This window comes from Chiloscyllium punctatum, chromosome 8 (assembly GCF_047496795.1).
Source record: "Chiloscyllium punctatum isolate Juve2018m chromosome 8, sChiPun1.3, whole genome shotgun sequence".
Classification (NCBI taxonomy): Eukaryota; Metazoa; Chordata; class Chondrichthyes; order Orectolobiformes; family Hemiscylliidae; genus Chiloscyllium; species Chiloscyllium punctatum.
The window spans coordinates 29288855-29308991 of NC_092746.1; the positions used below are offsets into that span (position 1 = coordinate 29288855).

The 20137-nt window shown below is 42.1% G+C and overlaps 1 protein-coding gene across 3 annotated transcripts in view; it reads left to right on the forward strand.

Moving 5' to 3' along the window:
• Window positions 1-20137, forward strand: part of hycc1 (hyccin PI4KA lipid kinase complex subunit 1) — a 71647-nt gene that overhangs the window by 21181 nt on the left and 30329 nt on the right. For 2 of the 3 annotated variants that reach the window (XM_072575312.1, XM_072575313.1), the window contains exons 4-6: window positions 11519-11620; window positions 17874-18050; window positions 19234-19314. In XM_072575312.1, the coding sequence (XP_072431413.1) occupies window positions 11519-11620; window positions 17874-18050; window positions 19234-19314 (360 nt within the window). The remainder of the gene's footprint in view (window positions 1-11518; window positions 11621-17873; window positions 18051-19233; window positions 19315-20137) is intronic. The other variant, XM_072575314.1, reaches the window with a different exon arrangement.

Here is a 20137-nt window from a genome sequence, read left to right on the forward strand (position 1 = left end):
AAAAAGATAACGGATTAGCAAGAATTGAGCTTCACAATAAAAGTGCGCCAGCTGAAGAAAGATGCAACCTGTGACAATAACTTTAAAGGTCTTGATTGGTGAATAAGCACAATAAGTAGTATATAAATAATTGAGTATTTACATTTCAAGAAATAATGCAGTGTTTTGCATCCAATTAGTGTATAGTCTAGGACCTGGTTTAATTTTGTTTTGCAATGGAAGTATTAACAAAAAAGAATTGCACCTCTGAAGTTTTGTTAGACCTAGAGGCAAACAAGGTGGATTTGTATAAACTATATAGTGTGTATGGGGGAAATTCTGGATCCAAGGACGTATGGGGGTTCCTATCTTTTTTTAATTGTAGTGGGTAACATCAAATGTCGTGTGCATTTGATTTTAAAATCTCCTTTTTAAGGGAATGGTTAAACAAAGTTTGCAGTACAGTATATCATGCTTCATCGCTCATCTCCTTGCAGCAAGATTATTTATAAGCAAAATTTCACATCCTCTCCGGACAATTTTATGTGCATAGGGAGCTGGTGACTGTTGTTGTGATGGGTAGTATCAAGATCTGGGGGAGAGAATGAGCATTGAGTCAGAAAGGGGTAGATGGCTAGGAAGCAGGCATGAGTGAGAAATTGTTGGGTGTGAACATTTTGAGAAATGTTTGCAAGTCAAGTGGGAACTTAACCAACTGTTAGAAACTGCAGATGGATGAACTGAACACCAAATTCGGCGTGTTGTCAGTTTGTGACAAAAGTAGTGCAGGTTTAACATGTACTTAGTTTTTCCAATGTTTTTCCAAGGTTTAGCATGTACTCTTTTTAAGCATGTTGGGGGGGAAAAAAAAACTGAATATGCTGAATTATGAACCAAAAAACACCGTGTTTATTGCAAAGTTATTTTCACTGTGAAATAAACTGTGCATCGCATGTATCACTTCAGCCACACACTTGCCTCTCCCATTTTACATTTTGTGATGTAGCAGCATTTTTTTTAAAAAGCTTTGATCCTCAAGAATCTCTGCTGGAACTGATATCTATCTATACCATGGCTATTACTGTGATTATTCTTTTTGAACAAATCAGTCTGAAGAATGCAACCATGATGTTGCCATTGCACAATTCTCTGATGCATGGAGACTGTTGCATAATGTTTATGTAACCAGGACTGGTTCTGAATTTGGTATGGTTGTGGGTAGAGGCTGATTTAGATTCTACTTTGTTTCTTTCACTTAGTACTAACAAAATTTTAGCTGTGACCAATTTTCACAGTAAAAATCCACAGTAAATGATTCAACCAGCAAGGACATCATGAGAGCTCCCCTACTTTTCTAGGAATGTTGTTGTGGTGTGGGATGTTAGTGTCCTGTCACCACTGAATCCTCTAAGATTCCGAAAGAGAGCAGAGCTGACAATGTTGCATACCCTCCGTACTACATTTGAGTTGACAGCTTAAATTCTCATGACCTGATTGTCGAGGAGCAGAGCTGACAAAGGTGTTAAATGCCTTACCTTCATATTTGTTTTTAAAAGACCTTACCAGGACACTGCAAGATGGCAGCAATTCTGTAGAACTGCTGGGGACAGCTCTGCCAAACAGCCAAGGCATACCGGTGTTTTTCTTTACCATCCCTGACCAACTTATGTGGTGGAATTATTAGCTTAAAACCTTACAGAACACATATTTGTTAATATTTGGGAGTGGGACGGATGCCAAAGGGAAAAGGAGCAAGCAAACCGAAGCAGAGAGGACCCTCCCCCTGCAGCACCAGGCATACCAGAGACTGCAGCAACAGCAGCCTCTCTGAACCCCCCCCGGGGACCTGACAGACTCACAGGAAATGGCTGTGGCGATGGAGAGACTTACCTTGAAAGTTGTGACTGCGATTGAGGAAATCCATGGGGAGATTTGTGCATCCATGCTGCAGAAGCATGAGCAGGAGATCCAGGGCCTCCGGGAGCAGGTGGAGGGTCGAACTAAGGCCTCAGAAGCTGTGATGGAGTCCTCATCCAGTCAGATCCAGGTGCTGGAGCGAGAGGTGCGGGCCTTGCAAAACCATATCAAGGACCTCGAAAATCGAGGTTGGAGGATAAATCTCCGAATTGCCGGGTTCCCTGAAGGTGAGCAGCCAGTCAGCTTCTTTGAAAGCTGGATGCCGAAGTTTTTGAGCCTTTACGTGAGTCCAGCAGGCTGCAGATTGAAAGGGTTTATCAGGTTACAGTATACAGGTCAGGGCTAGTGCAGCATCTCCGCCCGGTCCTAGTGCACTTCCAAGCAAAAAGTACTAGAAGCCTCTCGATTACTGGGAAATGATCTGCAGGCACTTCTATACTAGGGGTCAAAAATCATGTTTTTCCAGGATTTCTCAGCAGCTTTAATTTGAAAGAGGAAATCCTTCGATGAAGTTAAAAAGAGGCTGAGGAACCTGGGCAACCAGTTTTCCATGAGGTACCCCGCAGTGCTGCGTTTCTGCCACGACAACTCGGTTTATAAATTTGACTCGGTGGATAAGGCTAAAAACTTTGTGGACACTTTAACTATATTCTTCAGGCCAATCCGTCTATTTTAATGTTTGTTCTCTTTTCTATCTTTCCCCATGTTTGCCCGCCCTTTTTTTATATTCCTTACTTTCTCCCTAATACTTTCCTTTTTGGAAAGGGGGCAAAAGACTTTGGAATAAGTTGTTCCTTTTTTTTTAATAACTGGATTTTCTGATGGGAAATTTAGTGGATGTTCTTTGTTGTCTCTTCCCCCTTTTTTTTTTGTTTGTTCTGCTTCTCTTTTAGTCACAAGGAGGGGTGTCATGAAGCTAGGGATGGATGGAGTGCTCATCCTGACTTTGTCTTTTTTTCCTGTTAATTTAAGGATCATCTCCATTGATTTTATTCTTCTGGCCTAAGGCTGGGGCACAGTCCAGGTTTGAACGAGCAGTGAAGGAGGGGATGAGTAGGGTGAGTGCCCCCTATGGGTCATTCAAGGTTCTATAGTTGGTTTTCTTTGTAGTTTTTTGGTAGTAATGGTTGTTTATAGTTATGATAGAGTAGTTTGTGTATATATAGTCTGAGTCTTTATTTATGCTTGGCGCTTTGTAAGCAGGGCTCTCCCTCAGAGGGGTTCAAGGGTGTTTGAAAAGGGAAATGGCTAAGTGTCTTATTAAATGGTGCACCTGGAATATTAAGGGAAGTCATTCGCCTGTTAAAAGGAAAAAAGTGCTTTCCAGCCTTAATAGGGAAAGGGTTGATATCGCTTTGTTGCAGGAAACCCATCTTGATGGGTAACACCTGAAATTACAACAGGGGGGTTATGACTGGGTATTCTTTTCATCCTTCACTACTAAAAGCAGGGGAGTGGCGGTACTTATCGAGAAAAATCTTCCGTTCACATTATTAGAGAAGGTGAAAGATGAGCAGGGACGGTTTGTGATACTTAAAGCCCTGATACGTGGGGAGAAATATGGCATTTTAAATTTCTACTGTCCTCTGGCGCATTCCCTCAAATTTTTCATTAGTGCTTTCTCTAAGTTGAGTGCTTTTGGAACATGGCACATTATTATAGGAGGGGGGGATTTTAATTGTCTTTTGAATCTGACAATGGGCAGGATGCCTTGTGCGCCCCCCAACTATTTCTTTGCAGGCCAAGCAGGTGGTTGACTTCTGCGAGGAGTTGGGGCTGGTGGATATTTGGAGATGTCTTCACCCTACTGGCAGGGACATCACCTTTTTTCCCAAATCCACATAAATGTCACACGAGGATTGACCTCTCTCTGGCTCTCTCTGCCCTTCTGGATCCGATTTTGAGTTGTAAAATTGGGAATATAGCTATCTCTGATCATGCGGCAGTTTATTTGGAGGTTAAGGCCAGGAGTCAAGGGCTTTGTTTGTGGCATTGGTGTTTGGACTCTTTTTTTTTTTTTCTTCTTCTTAAGGATTCCAAAATTGTGGAATACTATTTGAAGGAGTTTCAGGAATTCCTGACTATCAACTCAAGCACAGTTAGTAGTCCGTCCATGCTATGGGAGACTGCTATGGCCTTTGCGAGGGGATTAGCTATTTCCTATTCAGCTAGCCGGAAACGACAGAAGGAGGAACAGCAGCGTCTACTTGAGACGCGGTTGAAAACTGCAGAGGCAGCACATTTTGCGTGGCCTTCGGTGACTATGCTACAGTGGATCACGGCCCTTCGGGCTGCCTTGAATTTAATACTGCCACAAAACACAAAGAAAGAACTTGCTTTTGCTAGACAGAGGCTGTTCGAAGATGGAGATAGGCCAGGGAAGTATTTAGCATACCTGACTAGGAAAAAGCCTGCTCCGCAATCCATTGTTGCAATCAGAGACAGCGTTGGCGTCCTTACATATGATGCTAAAAAGATTAATGACACATTTCAGAGCATTTACTCTGAATTGTATCATTCTGAAGGTTGTGAAGACAGGAGGGCTAAAATGGAGACCTTTTTTTTAGAACCTGGACCTCCCAGGGGTAACCTTGGAACAGGCCTCTCTCCTTAATGCTCCCTTGATGGTTCAGGAAATACAGAAGGCAGCTAGGCAACTTCAGAGTGGGAAAGCACCTGACCCTGATGGTCTTCCAGGTGAGTTTTATAAGGAGTTTATAGGGATTCTGTCAGGGCCGATATCAGAGATGTACAATCACTCCTATATGCATGAATGCCTGCCACCATCTTTTGAGAGAAGCTAATATTTCCCTAATCCTGAAGGGGAAGGTTCCTGAGGATTGCTTCATACAGGCCCATCTCTCTCTCAAATTCAGATTTCAAGATTCTGTTTAAGATTCTGGTGCTGAGATTGTAAAAGGTGTTGCCCCATATTATTAAAGAAGGCCAGACAGGCTTTATAAGGGACCATAGGTCCTCTAATAATATTAGAAGGTTATTGAATGTGGTCCAAGTTTGTCAGCAATGATCGATTCAAGGGTTGATGATTTCCTTTAGATGCAAAGAAAGCATTTGACCGGGTGGAATGGCTGTATCTTTTTTATGTCTTAGAACAGTTTGGGTTGGGTGGGTCTTTGCTAGGGGCGTGGAGGTTTTATATCGCCACCTTCTGGCCACGGATATCACCAACTGGGTGAAATCTGGGAATTTTACGATTGGTAGGGGTAGTTGGCAAGGCTGCCCCCTCTCACCGTCGTTGTTTACGTTGGTGATAGAGCTGCTGGCAGAGGCCATTTGTCAGAACGTCCACAGAACCGCTTCGGAAGTGGGATTGAGGACACACAAGATTACACTGTGTGCAGATGTCCTTCTGTTTTTATCAGACCCAATGACCTCTGCACCCCATTTGACACAATGTATCAATTCATTTGAGTCTATTTCAGGATATAAGATTAACTTTGCAAAATCAGAGGCTATGTCTTTGGGGAACCTTAAGGATGTGCCAGAAGTTGAAGGTGGCTCTAAGTTCCCTTTTAAGTGATCACGGGCAGGGTTCCGATACCTAGGCATTTTTATTATCCCCAAGTTTGATCTGTTAATTCGGACTAACTTTGCTCACTTGCTCGACAATATTAAGTGAGATCTCCAGAGATGGGAGGCTCTTCCAATTTCATGGCTGGGCCGAATATCTCTCATTAAGATGAATGTTCTTCCTCGTTTGCTTTTATCCCATGTGTATGCTCCCTATAATGTTTCCCAGGTCAACGCTGTGGAAGCTTATGGGGTGGTTTGGTTCCTTTGTCTGGCATCTTGGGCGGCCCCTCATCAAACTGACTAAATTGCAGTTGCCTCAAGGAGGGGGAGGAGTTGATTTCACAGACATCAGGAGGTATAAATTGCGTTCCCTGCTGTTCTTTGTCTGCGATTGGGTAGATAACGATCCAAACTCAATATAGCTGGATATCAAGGCCTCCCAAACAAAGTGCCCTCTTATTAACCTATTGTTCATATATAAGATGAGGACAGTTATTGAACACTACCGGAACCCCAATGACATTAGTACAGTCAAGGCTTGGAGGGCGATGTGTCAGAGTGAGGGTTGTTCTACACCTATAGTTGGCATGCCAGGGTTCCGACCAGGAATGATGGACTCACGGTTCAAACTATGGGCAGCAAGCGGAGTTTCTAGTTTGGGAGACTTGTTTGAGGGGGCGGTTATGATGTCTTTTGAGCAACTGAGCCGTAAATACGGGTTGCCCAGCAGAGATCTTTTCCGTTTTTTTTTCAGGTTAGGGATTTCATCCAGAAGAAGACTATACTTCTCCCTAAGCCCTATAAGCCCAATACAGCGAGGTTGTTGCTACGTTCCACAAGCACCCTTTCAGTTAGTGCCCTCTATCAACTGCTGGGTGGCAAGGCCTGGCAGGATATTAACCGGTTATGTGAGGTCTAGGAGCAAGAGCTGGGAGTGGAGATCTCTTCTGAAACATGGGAGAACATATGGGAGAAGGCTCAAAAGATCTCAATCTGTAATAGAACATGTGCTACCCAGTTAAAAATTCTGCACAGGGCTTATCTGGCACTAGACCGTCTGGCAAAGTTTTAAAAAAGGGGCCTCTTCAGTGTGCCCCAAGTGTAAAATAAGTGTAGGTACTCTTACCCATTGCTTCTGGACATGCCACAGGCTCCGTGTTTATTGGAGCGCTGTGGTGGGAGAGATAGGGAGGGTATTGAGGACTGAGGTCAAAGGTGACCCGATATCTCTCCTCTTAGGTCCACCAAATTTACCATCTTTAGACGGGCATGGGAAGATTCTATTTAATATTCTTGCAGACTGTGCACGGAAGAATATTCTGATGAACTGGGTGTCTGAGAACCTGCCAGGCTTGCTGGGATGGCAGAAATTAATTATGGAGCACATTCCCTTGGATGTTTTTACAAACATGGTGGACCACAGAACAGACCATTTTTATAAGACGTGGCAGCCCTACTTGAGTTATTTGGAAACCAATTTGTCAGTTGTCTTAACTAGGGCATTTATTTAACCAGGATGGTTAGATTTGTCAAACCCTGGGCTGTGGAGAGGGTCTCCTGAGTTAATATGGGTATATACATACACAATACTTCCATTCCTCTGTTTGGGAGCTTTGTGCTGAGCATAGCTGTTCTGTATTCTGTGGGTTATTTTTTTGTTTTTTGCTTTTCTTTCTTCTTTCTTTTTTCTTTTGGTGTTGCTTTGCATAGTGTTAGGGTTTGTTTTGTATTTAGAGGGTAGGGTAGATTAATCGTTAGGAGACAGTAGTTGTATTGTTTTTGTTTGTTTTTCTCTTTATTATACTGATTGATTTGTATTTTTCAATAATTCTATATGTTTGTAAAATTTTTAAAAATTTGCTAATAAATAAATTTACAAAAAAGACGACCTTCTCAGATGCAGACCAGGTTAGAGATATTAGACAAGTCAACTATTTTATGTAATATCCCCTTAATGAAAACTAATACAGTTGCTTGTTTTTTCTTTGAAAATGAATCTGTTATGATTGTAACATGCAGAGATCACTGCTGTGGATAAATCAAAGAACTACACTTTCCTGGAGATCTGAATCAAACTCAGCAGATTTAGTAACATCCATGGTTAGAAAACAGTTAATATTCCAAGTCTAATGCCCCTTCTTGACTAGCCTTCATGTTAATTGTTTTCTCTCCATGGAAGCTGCCAGACTGAGTTACTCCCAGGAGTTTGTTTTTACCTGTTGATGAGAATAGATCAAGAAAGCAATTTGACCCCTGAGAAGTTGTGCACATGATGCAAATGGAGATTTTGAGTAGCAGGGCTTGACTTCTCATCTGCTACCCCAGTGAGCTGTCACATGGACTTTGAACACATTCTAGGTTTATCTTTTGACTTCTGTTCTAACGGGAACAGCCCCAACTTCTCTCTTTTCTGTGTGTGTGTGTGTGTGTGTGTGTGTGTGTGTATGTGTGTCTTCTCGTCTCATCTGTGCCAAATTCCATACTCCCTGCCATACCATGTCATGTGTTTTAATACATTTCTTTGCTCCTTAAAATGTGCCTTCAACATTTCATCCCTCTTTCTGCCCACATTGCCAATAGCCTTCACTTCGTAACATCCTTGTCATCTGACCCTCTGCATCAATGTACTTTCCTGGAATTACATCTGCAACAGTAGGAATGCGTGTCTGGGTCAATTTAATTATGTTTAGTCAAGAACATGATCAGTGCTGTACAAACCCAGCATGATACAAGGTGTACTGCAGGCCTATTGTTCTTTTGTTATCTAAGATTTCCAATGTTCTTGAGTTGAGCTGATGATTCATACTGGTATTCTCCAGTTTCAAATTTTACTCACTGAAATAATTGTGGTCTGGGTTTTATTCTTTAACTATTTTATTACTTTTAAAGCTTATTTTAAACCCATTTAATATGGAGTGGGGAGGTCTGTTCTATGGGAACTGGCATAAACTCTGAATGTGAAAGTCACTGTTGGAGTCCTCTATCTTCAGAAGAGGAAAATTATCATTAATAAGCTGAATTGAGGACATAGATGTAACTAAATTCACAAAGCAGGAAACATGACAAAAATATATTATGTATCTCTCCTTTTTCTACTTCTCTTTCTACCTTTTTCATTCTTCTATCAGCATTTGCTCACTTCCTCCATTTCTGTATCCTACCTTACCACTGTTCTTTTTTTGTAGTAGTAGTAGTCGTCGTCGTCGTCGTCATCGTCGTCTTGAATTTCCTGATTTGTTTGAAAACAATTTAACCTGTTTTTCAATTAGAGGGCAAGGAATTAAATGGCAGTTAGTTTTGTGTGGGACTGCTTACTTAATGCACGAGAACCTGGACAGCATTGAGTCAAGACATCCAACTATGTTAGAGGAAGGGGTGAGCTGGGGAGATGGGTTGGAGGTGGTTGGTTAGTTATGGGAAAGGGATTCTTCCTGAAGGTTTCCTGGGTCTCTCTTGGGTTGCTTTCCAAAGTGCCCTAATCCTGCACTGGATAGTATTAGTGCTGATCGACCTTATTTGAACCCATTGTTATGCTCAACATTGGTATGTTATGGTTCTGTTCGCCGAGCTGGGAATTTGTGTTGCAAACGTTTCGTCCCCTGTCTAGGTGACATCCTCAGTGCTTGGGAGCCTCCTGTGAAGCGCTCCTGTGATGTTTCCTCCAGCATTTGTAGGGGTTTGTCTCTGCTGCTTCCGGTTGTCAGTTCCAGCTGTCTGCTGCAGTGGCTGGTATATTGGGTCCAGGTCGATGTGCTTATTGATTGAATCTGTGGAGGAGTGCCATGCCTCTAGGAATTCCCTGGCTGTTCTCTGTTTGGCTTGTCCTATAATAGTAGTGTTGTCCCAATTGAATTCATGTTGCTTGTCATCTGCGTGTGGCTACTAAGGATAGCTGGTCAGGTCGTTTCGTAGCTAGTTGGTGTTCATGGATGCACTCGTTAGCTGTCTTCCTGTTTGTCCTATGTAGTGTTTTGTGCAGTCCTTGCATGGGATTTTGTACACTACGTTGGTTTTGCTCATGCTGGGTATCGGGTCCTTCGTTCTGGTGAGTTGTTGTCTGAGAGTGGCTGTTGGTTTGTGTGCTGTTATGAGTCCTAGTGGTCGCAGTAGTCTGGCTGTCAGTTCGGAAATGCTCCTGATGTATGGTATATTTCGGAACTGAGGACAAAGTCTGAGGTATATAAAAAAAATTAAGTTTGAAATGAGGGTGGAAGGGAGCACTGTCATCTAAGGCCTGCAACTCGAAGCAGTGTGATTTCATTTTGTAATTCTTAATCAAGACTTTGCATTTTAAATAGAGCTTGAATGTGTGGTGCTGGAAAAGCACACCAGGCCAGGCAGCATCTGAGGAACAGGAGCATTTGATGTTTTGGGCATCAGCCCTTCATTAGGAATGAGGCTTATTCTCAGCGGGGGCTGAGAGATAAATGGGAGGGGGGTGGCGCTGGGGAGAAGGTAGCTGAGAATGTGATGGGACAGATGAGAGTGTGGGTGGAAGTGATAGGTCAGAGGGGAAGATGGAGCAGATGGGTGAGAAGGAAGGAAGATGGACAGGTAGGACCAGTCAAGGGAGTGGTGCCAAGTTGAATGCTTGGGACTGGGATAAGGTGGGGGGAGAGGAATCCAATGGGGCCTTGGATGGAGGCGTGGGTGCAGGTTTTGCACTTCCTGCAGTAGCTGGGGAAGGTCCCAGGGATGGAGGTTTGGCTGGTGGGGGGGGTGCATGGATCTGATAATGGAGTCACAGAGGGAATGGTCTTCACGGAATGCAGATAGAGGTTGGGAGGGAAATATATCCCAGGTGGTGAAATCTGTTTCCAGATGGCCGAAGATGATGCGATGTCCGCAGAGGTTGGAGTGGAAGGTGGGGATCAGGAGGATTCTGTCCCTGTTGCAATTAGACGGGTGGGGTTCAAAAGTGGAGAAGCGGGAAATGGAGGGAATGCACTGGACGGCATCATTGACCGCATGGACGGGGAAATTTGTGGCCTTTGAGGAAGGAGGCCATCTGGGATGTTCTGTGGTAGAATTGGTCCTCCTCCTGAGTAAATGCAGTGGAGGTGGAGGAATTGGAAATAAGTGATGGCATTTTTACAGGCGGTAGGGTGGGATGAGGTGTAGTTCAGGTAGCTGTAGGAGTCGGGTTTGTAGTAAATGTTCGGCAACCAAATGGACACAGACATTTACTACAAACCCACTGACTCCCACAGCGACTGGACTACCTCCTGTAAAAGCACCATCTTATCCCAGCCCCAAGCCTCCAACTTGGCACCACTCCCTTGACTGGTCCTACTTGTTGATCTTCCTTCCTACCCTCCCCTCTGACCTATCACTTCCACCTGCACCCTCATCTACCAATCACATTTCCAGTTACATTCTTTCCCCCTCCCATCTATCTTGCAGTCCCCCTGGCCCACAAGTCTCATTTCTGATGAAGGGCTGATGCCCAAAACATCAATTTTCCTGCTCCTCGGATGCTGCCTGACCTGCTAGGCTTTTCCCGCACCACAATCTCTACTTTCATCTCCAGCATCTGCAGTTCTCACTTTTTCTCATTTTAAATGGAGCTGTTTGGAAAATTTCCTTTTTCCTGCAGTTCTTTCAATCACTAGTTGTGGTGTGCATTTTTTCTGAGCATTTTATATCCTCTGCATTCTCCATACACTTATTTGACTCCTACAATTCAGTTTATTTCTCATTAATGGTCATTTAATCCAGATGCAATTTAAGTGGTGTTAATTTGTTTTGGGTTTTAGTTTATTTGTAATTGCTAATTTGTCTCCATATACAGCTATGTTGTAATCATTACGCATCTTAGATGCCAGGAAAAGTAAAACTAGAGATGTAGAGATATTACCAAGTTCTCGTAACCTTGTTCTTAATGTGGTCTGTTTGAATGGAATTGAGATGAAACCAGAATTATTAGATATGGCCACATCCTATTGTAACTCTACAAGCTGTCAAAAGCTCCCACTCTTGAAACATTCAAAACAGGCTTTTAATTTCTTGTGAAGTACAAGTGAAATGGATTCCATTTTAAAATATTTGTGATTTTAAAACTCCCTTTTCTTTTTATTTTTGAATTCAGACACTGCCTGAGACCTCGATATCCAGCTATGCTTCAAGTTTAAAAGGCAAAAGTACCCTGGTTTCAGAATTATACACCGTCATCTGTGAGCCACATTGTGAGGTAGGAATTAAAAATAAAAATTATGATGTGGCTTGCTTTGGATGCAACTCTGCTTAATTCCTCAGATATCTAGGACAACATGCTGTGGATTTCCTGCCATACTCCATGTTCTTTCCAACTCCTTAAGATTTTACATAACCAGACCATTCTTATTTCCTCTTTTGGCGTGCCATTCATTGTTACTTACGCGTGTCTAAAATGGCTTTCGATGTTTTTATTACATTTAACCTGCATTTATATTGTAGCTTTATATAGGGCAACATCCTCATTTTTGAATTCTGGTTACAAACCTAGGTCTCTTTGGATGTTCCTCTCTTCTCTCACCTCTATTTTTGTCATGTCAAATACAGGTGATCTCTGTTACTCCCTCCTTTTACTGCAGATTCTTTTGGTCCTAATTCTTCAATATCTGTGTATCTTGTTTTCTCTGTGCATTTTGGCTTTGGCTCAGATACAAAGGCCAATGCTTAGACCCTTTTGCATCTTTCTGTCCTGATTCCTGTTGTTTATTTTCCTTGGGCAACCTTTCTTTCACTCCACTGAATTGTCTGAACCCATCATTTTTATTTCTCCACCTTCCTGCTGTGTTTCTAACTCGACCTTTATTCTTAATTTGCATGCTATTCCTTGGCGATATGATATTGCATGCTGTTGAGTCCACTATCCTTTGACTCCAGTCTCTGTTGTCAGACTATCCTGTATCCTATCACTTAGAGTCATAGAGATGTACAGCATGGAAACAGAGTCTTCGGTCCAATTCAGCCATGCTGTCCAGATATCTGAGATTAATCTAGTCCCATTTGCCAGCACTTGGCCCATATCCCTTTTTAAACCCTTCTGATTCATATGTTGATCTATATGCCTTTTTAAATGTTGTAATTGTACCAGCCTCCACCACTTCCTCTGGCTGCTCATTCCATACGCTCACCATGCAAAAGCTGCCACTTAGGTTTAAGGTGACAAGGGAAAAATTTAAAAAGGGACCTACACCCTCTAGTTTTCGACTACCCCCACCCAAGGAAAAGACTTTTGTCTATTTACCCTATCCATGCCCCTCCTGGTTTTATAAACCTTTTTAAGGTCACCCCTCAGCTTCCGATGCTCCAGGGAAAATAGCCCCAGTCTATTCAACCTCTCCCTTTGGCTCAATGCCTCCAAACCTGGCAACATCCTTAAAACTTATCTGAACGCTTTCAAGTTTAGCAACATCTTCCCTGTGGAAGGGAGATCAGAATTATACACAATCAAAAAGTGACCTAACCAATGTCCTGTACAGCTGCAACATGACCTCCCAACTCCTGTACTCAATACTCTGACCGATAAAGGAAAGCATACCCAACGCCACCTTCATATATCCTATCTACCTGCAATTCCATTTTCAAGGAACTATAAACTTGCACTCCAAGGTCTTTGTTCAGCAACACTCCCCAGGACCTTACCATTAAGTGTATAAGTCCTGCCCTGAATTACCTTTCCAAAATGCAGCACCTCGCATTTATCTAAATTTAAACTCCATCTGCCACTCCTCAGCCCATTGGCCCATCTCACCAAGATCCCATTCTTGAGGTAACCTCTTTTGTTGTCCACTACACCTCCAATTTTGGTGTCATCTGCAAACATACTAACCATACCTCTTACATTTACATCCAAATCTTTTATATTAATGAAGAAAAGCAGTGGACCCAGCACTGACCCTTGTGACACACCACTGGTCACAGGCCTCCAGACTGAAAGGCAACACATCAGCACCATCTTGTATCCAAATGGCTAGTTCTTCCTGTAATCCATGTTATCTAACCTTGCTAACCAGTCTCCCATGAGGAACCTTGTTGAATGCCTTACTGAAGTTCATATAGATCACATCCACTGCACTGCCTTCCTCAATCCTCTTCATTACTTCTTCAAAAAATCTCAATCAGGTTACTGAGACATTATGTCCCATGCACAAAGCCATATTGACTATCCCTAATCAGTCCTTTCCTTTCCAAATATGTGTAAATTCTTTCCCTCAGGGTTCCCTCCAACAACTTGCCCATTGAGGTCAGGCTCACTGGTCTATAGTTCCCTAGCTTTTCCTTACCACCCTTCTTAAATAGTGGCACCACGTTGGCCAACTTCCAGCACTTCACCTGTGACTTTCAATGATTCAAATATATTAGCAAGCTGCCCAGCAATCGTTTCCACAGAGTTCACCTGATTAGGGTCCTGGGGATTTATTTACCTTTTATGTATTTTAAGACATTCAGCACCACCACCTCTGTAATGTGGACATTTTTAAAGATATCACTATTCGTTTCCCTTGTGTTATATTTTCCATATCCTTCTCCATAGTAATACTGATGCTAAATACTTGTTTAATATCTTCCCCCATCTTCTGTGGTTCCACACATCAGCTGCCTTGCTCATCTTTGAGGGGCCCTATTCTCTCACTAGTTACTGTTTTGTCCTTACAAATACATTAACTAGGGAGAAAATAGGGCCCTCAAAGATCTCTTTGAACATTAGGAACACAAACTAGGAAATGTTTCTTTGCTACTAAGTCTGTCCTTTCCCTTGCCATTATCTTGGGTTGAACCAAACTTCTGGCATTTTGGTCCCTTTTTATCCTCTTGTCTCCACACTGAAGGCTTTCACCTTCACTATTGGCCTTCAGTCTTGCCGCATCTGATCTGTCATACCTGTGCAAATACATGTAAATCCTGCTCCTCAGGATGCTCTCCAACAGCTTGCCCACCACCTGATGTTTGCTGTTTGTCAAACTCTGCTGCTCTGATTATTTCCCTGGTTGTTCTAGTCCTCCATGTTCTGTAAACCTTAGCTAATCTGAGACTCCGTGTTATGCTCAATTCCTCTCAATTCAGTTATCCTTGTTTTTTGACTCAAAATCCCTCAGTGCCTACATTTTAAAACTTGCCTTCACCTTACACACCTTCGTTTGAGATTGTCCTTAATACCTATTTCTTTTGACTTTAGTCATTTCTCATAAATTTATCTTAATTTTTATCTGGAATGCTGTGGTGTTTTCTTCTAGTTTTAACATCCTGTATCAATGCACATTGTTGGTTTATTGCAACTGGAATGGTTCTGGATTATTCATTATTATTGTCCTAAAGTTGACTATAATTTCATGACCTAGCATGTTTCTCATCTACCATTTAAAAGTAGATGACCATTTCAATGTGGTGTGCAGAAGAGCATGTAGGCTGGGACAGGGCACATTGCAATGAGTTGCCATCCTTGAGGCGATAGCACAGTATTACATTTGAAATACTGGAAGCAGCATGCACAGGAGAGGTAAACAATGCCATTGCCAATGGATCAGATCAAAGCTCTGCAAGTCTGCCACATTAAGTTGTAAATTATGGTGGATGATTAAATACTAATGGGAGAAGACTCCACAGCACATCAGAACAAATTATTCCTAACTCCTCTGCCTCCACCGCATCTGTTCCCAGGAGGACCAATTCCACCACAGAACACACCAGATGGCCACCTCCTTTAAAGACTGTAATTTCCCCTCCCACATGGTGGTTGAAACCCTCCAGCACATCTCATCCACTCCCCGCACCTCTGCCCTCCAACCTCACCACTTTAACTTCAACAAGGACAGGACCCCCTGGTCCTCACCTTCCATCTTACCAATCTCTGTACACATTGCATCATTCTCTGCCATTTCTGCCACCTACAAATGGACCCCACCACCAGAGAGGGTTCGCTCCTTACCCCTATCCACTTTCCATAAAGACGGTTCCCTCCATGACTGTTTTGTCAGGTTCACGCCCCCCCCCTCCCCCCAACAACCCACCCTCAACAACCCACCCTCCCCTGCCACTGCAGGAATTGCCAAACCTGCACCCACACCCTCCCCTCACCTCTGTCCAAGGCACCAAAGGAGCCTCCTGCATCCATCAAAGTTTCACCTGCACTTCCACACGTCATTTACTGTATCCGTTGTTCCCAATGCGGTCTCCTCTACATCAGGGAGACAGGATGCCTTCTTGCAGAGCACTTTAGAGAACATCTCTGGGACACTCGACCAATTAACCCCACTACCCCGTGGTAGAACACTTCAACTCCCCCTCCAACTCTGCCAAGGACATGCAAGTTCTGGGCCTCCTCCATCGCCGCTCCCTAACCACCCGACGCCTGGAGGAAGAACGCCTCATCTTTCCCCTGGGACCCTTTCACCAATTTCCTCATTTCCCTCCCCTACCTTATCCCAGTTCCAACTTGCCAGCTCAGCACTGCCCTCATGACCTGTCCATCTTCCTTCCCACCTATCTGCTCCACCCTCCTCTCCGACCTATCACCATTACCCCCACTTCTGTCTAACTATCACACTCCTCAGCTACCTTCCCCCTCAGCCTCACCCCTTCCCACTTATCTTTGCACCCACGAGGCTCCCAAACTCATTTCTTGATGAAGGGCTATTGCCCAAAACTTCAATTTTTTTTCTTCTCCTCGAATGCTGCCTGACCTGCTGTTCTTTTCCAGCACCATACATTGGTGATCTGTTTTTGCTGCCTGCTAAGGTCCTCCATATCATAAATACTGGTCTTCAGCTATTTTGGTTCTTTCCAGGCATCATTTGACTCTGTCTGGCGTGTGTAAGATTGACCATGACAACGTCAGAAATGGAAATGTTGATTGATTATTGCACCATGTTCAGTGCTAGTTTTCACTACCCAATCACTGGAGCAGTCTCTCTCAACATGCAGTTAGCCCTGGAAAATGAGGCTTGGACTGAAAAGTCACAAGTAACAGGCAGTGACCGTCTCTCTTTCGTCTGCTTAGGCATTACCATTGCAGAACTTCTACTCACTGATATTCTGGGACTTTAGAATAGATTACGTTCTTTAGAATAGATTACTTAGTGTGGAAACAGGCCCTTCGACCCAACCATTCCACACCAACCCTCCAAAGAGCAACCCACCCAGACCCATTCGCTTAACTTTTACCCCTTCACCTAACACTACGGGCAATTTAGCATGGCCAATTCACCTAAGCTACGCATTTTTTGACTGTGGGAGGAAACCGGAGCACCCAGAGGAAACCCACGCAGACACTGGGAGAAAGGCAACTGTCTGTGTGGAGTTTGCACAGAGGCAGGAATTGAACCTGGGTCTCTGGCGCTGTGAGGCAGCAGTGCTAACCACTGTGCCACCATGTTGCCTGTGCCACCCGACTTAATTGACCAGAAGCGCTGCTAGATAAGTGATATAATAATGTGCTTAAAAACACCAGTCACAGGCTGTGAACTTGGTAGTGGCTGACTCCCCTAATTCCTTAACACCTGTTTTTCCATCTACAAGGCATGTGGTCCTTGCCTGGATGAGTATGTGTTCAAAGTTTAACACTACTCCAGTCTGATTGGCATCCCAACCTAGCAAGTGTCGCATAGAGGTAGCATTCTATACCATGGACTAAATGTATTGCAGCAACTTGCCAAAACTACTATGACATTACCTTCTAAGCCTAAGATCTCCAATCCTAATAAGCTGTGTACCTACACAAGATGGACTGTTGTATTTAAGAAGAGACTTGCCCATTCCCAGTTGCCCTCAAGGTGGTAGCAAATATTAGACCTGCTAAAGATGTGCTTGTCATGAAAGAATATAAAGAAAATGGAACAACATAACACATTTCTGGGGCTGATGGCATCAGGTGTTTTCTTCTGAGATACCAAGTCCCACGTAAGTATACAGCACCTAAACCATCAAGGTGAAATGAAATAGGATGCGGGTGGCAAAGATAACCTCCCTCTTAAAAAAAAATGATATGGATTGTGGGTGTGGCTTTATCCACTTAAGGCACTTGGGTGCTTCCTTTTAAAGGGATAAATATTGTGAAGAAACATTAGTCCAATATGTTGCTTTTGGCATCTAAGTAAGTTTACTGTATGTTTGGTCTGGTTAGCCTTGTTATGTTTCTAAAGCAATGGAACTTCTAAATGTGAGAATGCTCTGCTCTGTTCTTGTGAGAAAAATGACCAAAGTAGAACATGTCAATGTGCTAAGTTTGTAAGTAACCCTTCCTCCGAGAATACACCAATTGCTTTTCAATAATGGAACTTTCAGGATCAAACTTTAACTGTTTACCAAAGTTGAAGGATGCAAGGATTCTGAGATGTATAGGGGGCTATCATAGTTGGGTTTTTAAAATTATTGTGCTCCATTGACTTCATGATTTATGTCCTCAAGTTTGACATTTTCTAGAAACTCTCATTTCTTATTTTAACTTATTTTGACTTTAGTTGCTGGAGCCAGTTTGCCACCAATTGTTTGAATTTTATCGCAGTGCTGAGGTTGAACTGAAAAGATTCACATTACAGTATCTTCCTGAACTTGTATGGAGTTACCTTTCAGTGATAACAAGAGATATGCACAGTAGTGGCTGCATTGAGGCACTCCTCTTGGGCATCTACAATTTGGTATGTTGTAATAAATATTTTGCCGTAATACATAATTGGCAATGCAATTTATTTTAATGTCTATGCCTTGCTTAGATATCTTTAGACAGTCATTCGTATTCTGTTCAATGTGGCACTTTTTTAAAACAAAGTAGTTTGGTTTCTGAATTTCTTAAAGCTGAATGTTCTCTATCTAAATTTGCTGCAATCCAGACTTAGAAGTAAATGATATTTAGGCACAAGTTAATTGCCATTTCAAGGAAGCCTACCACTTTTGTTTGTTTTTTTTGAGGAAGGCAGCAACAAATCATCCAAGTGACTATCTTAACTTGAATGTGGCTTTAACTAAAAGTTGACCTTCACTCAAGGACATTACTGAATCAAAATCGTTGATCCTTTCGAGGAGAGAATTGTGGGCAACAGTTAATTGACAGAAAATCATGGGTGTACACATTCAGCTCTATCAGTATTTATAAAATCAACTTTGGTTTAAACAATTAAATAACTTCATTTGTGAACTTGTATACAGTATTTCAATAGTTAGTGATGGCTCATTGTTTTCTCCACTGATCTGGCGAAATAAGCCTGCATTTAATGGCTTTGTTAGCAAAATTTGTTGTTTACTGTTCTTGGAATAAAATTGCAGTTTCTGTTGTGCAGGTTTAATGATGTTTATAGCATTATTAATGCCATTATTGGCATAAATAAAATAAATTCATGGTACTTACTCAAATGAATGGACAAGTTGTTCATAGCATCGTGAAAACAGTTGATTGCCATGAGTTTCAAGAATTACTGCGTTCTACATTGTTGAAATGAATTACATTCATTGCAGAAAATACGTAATAGGCAAAATGTGATAGCAATCTTAAATTAAACAAAGTGATAGAAATGGGGGGGAAAATGTGCCCAGAGGAATGGAATAAATTTGAGTTGTTCCTGTGTAAAGCTGGCACGGGCTGTCAGGACTAAGTGGCCACCTTCTGTGCTTTAACTATGCTTTAATCCTATGAAATTCTCAGCAGGTGTAGCTGCATGTGTGAGAAGATGAACAGCATTGACATTTCAATTTGATGACCTTTTATCAGAATCTGAGTTTGAGAGCTCCTGTTTATAATCCTGAAATGAATAGTTTGTTTACTGTCTTGTTTACCAAACCAAATTGTTGCCTAAATCAGGATTGAAGCTGAGATTTGTTTTCCAGGAAATTGCAGATAAGGACGGGTGTAGCAAAGTGCAGACTTTTACAATCCCATCTCTTTCAAAACCTTCTGTGTATCATGAGGTAGGATATCTATTTTAATGTATTCTTTATACATTTTGGTAAATTGCATGCATTTTACTACCTCTTTAAGATATTGGACACATTACTGAAACAGCACGGTGAAAGCGATTTTAATTTTAAAATTGGAAATGTTTTTGGCATCTAAACTCAGCTGTTTATTTTAAATAAATTAATTTGTAAAGCAGAGCTAAATGTAAACTATAATGTACTATTTTGCAGTACAAATATGCTTGTGCTGCATAAATAAGTGCTGTTAAGCTACCGGCCACTTATTATGAACTTTTCAAATGGCTCCCCTATTTTACATAAATTTGCCTTCAAACCTACTGGCAAAGAGCATAAAAGTTAATCAGCAAAGTGTCAACTTGGAGTGTTATAATTTATTTCCCTCTTCTGCCCAAAGGGACAAACATCACTTAACTTACTCATCCTGAATGCTAACCACCAAATTCTGGTGATAAATATAAGAATGATATGATAAACATATATGTTGCAATGGAGTTGGAGTGAAGTGACTGGGGATAATGGCACCCAAAGTATTCTTTGATGTTTGCAGATGAGGCTTGATATCAATATTGTGTTTTCCTTGGGCCTGTCCATTCTATTGCAAACATGACCACAAAATCTATAAAATTTGAACATTCAATGTTAGCTGAGTCCATTTACCACTTAAGCCAAACCGTTCTTTATGGCCCACAAACTATTTTTCATATTAAAGCTGTAAAAATGTTCTTGACAGTGTTCTTCAATCCTCATGTTAATATAACATCTTAAGACTACGCATTTATAGGAAGAGAAGTAGGCTCTTGAGCCCATTGAGTCT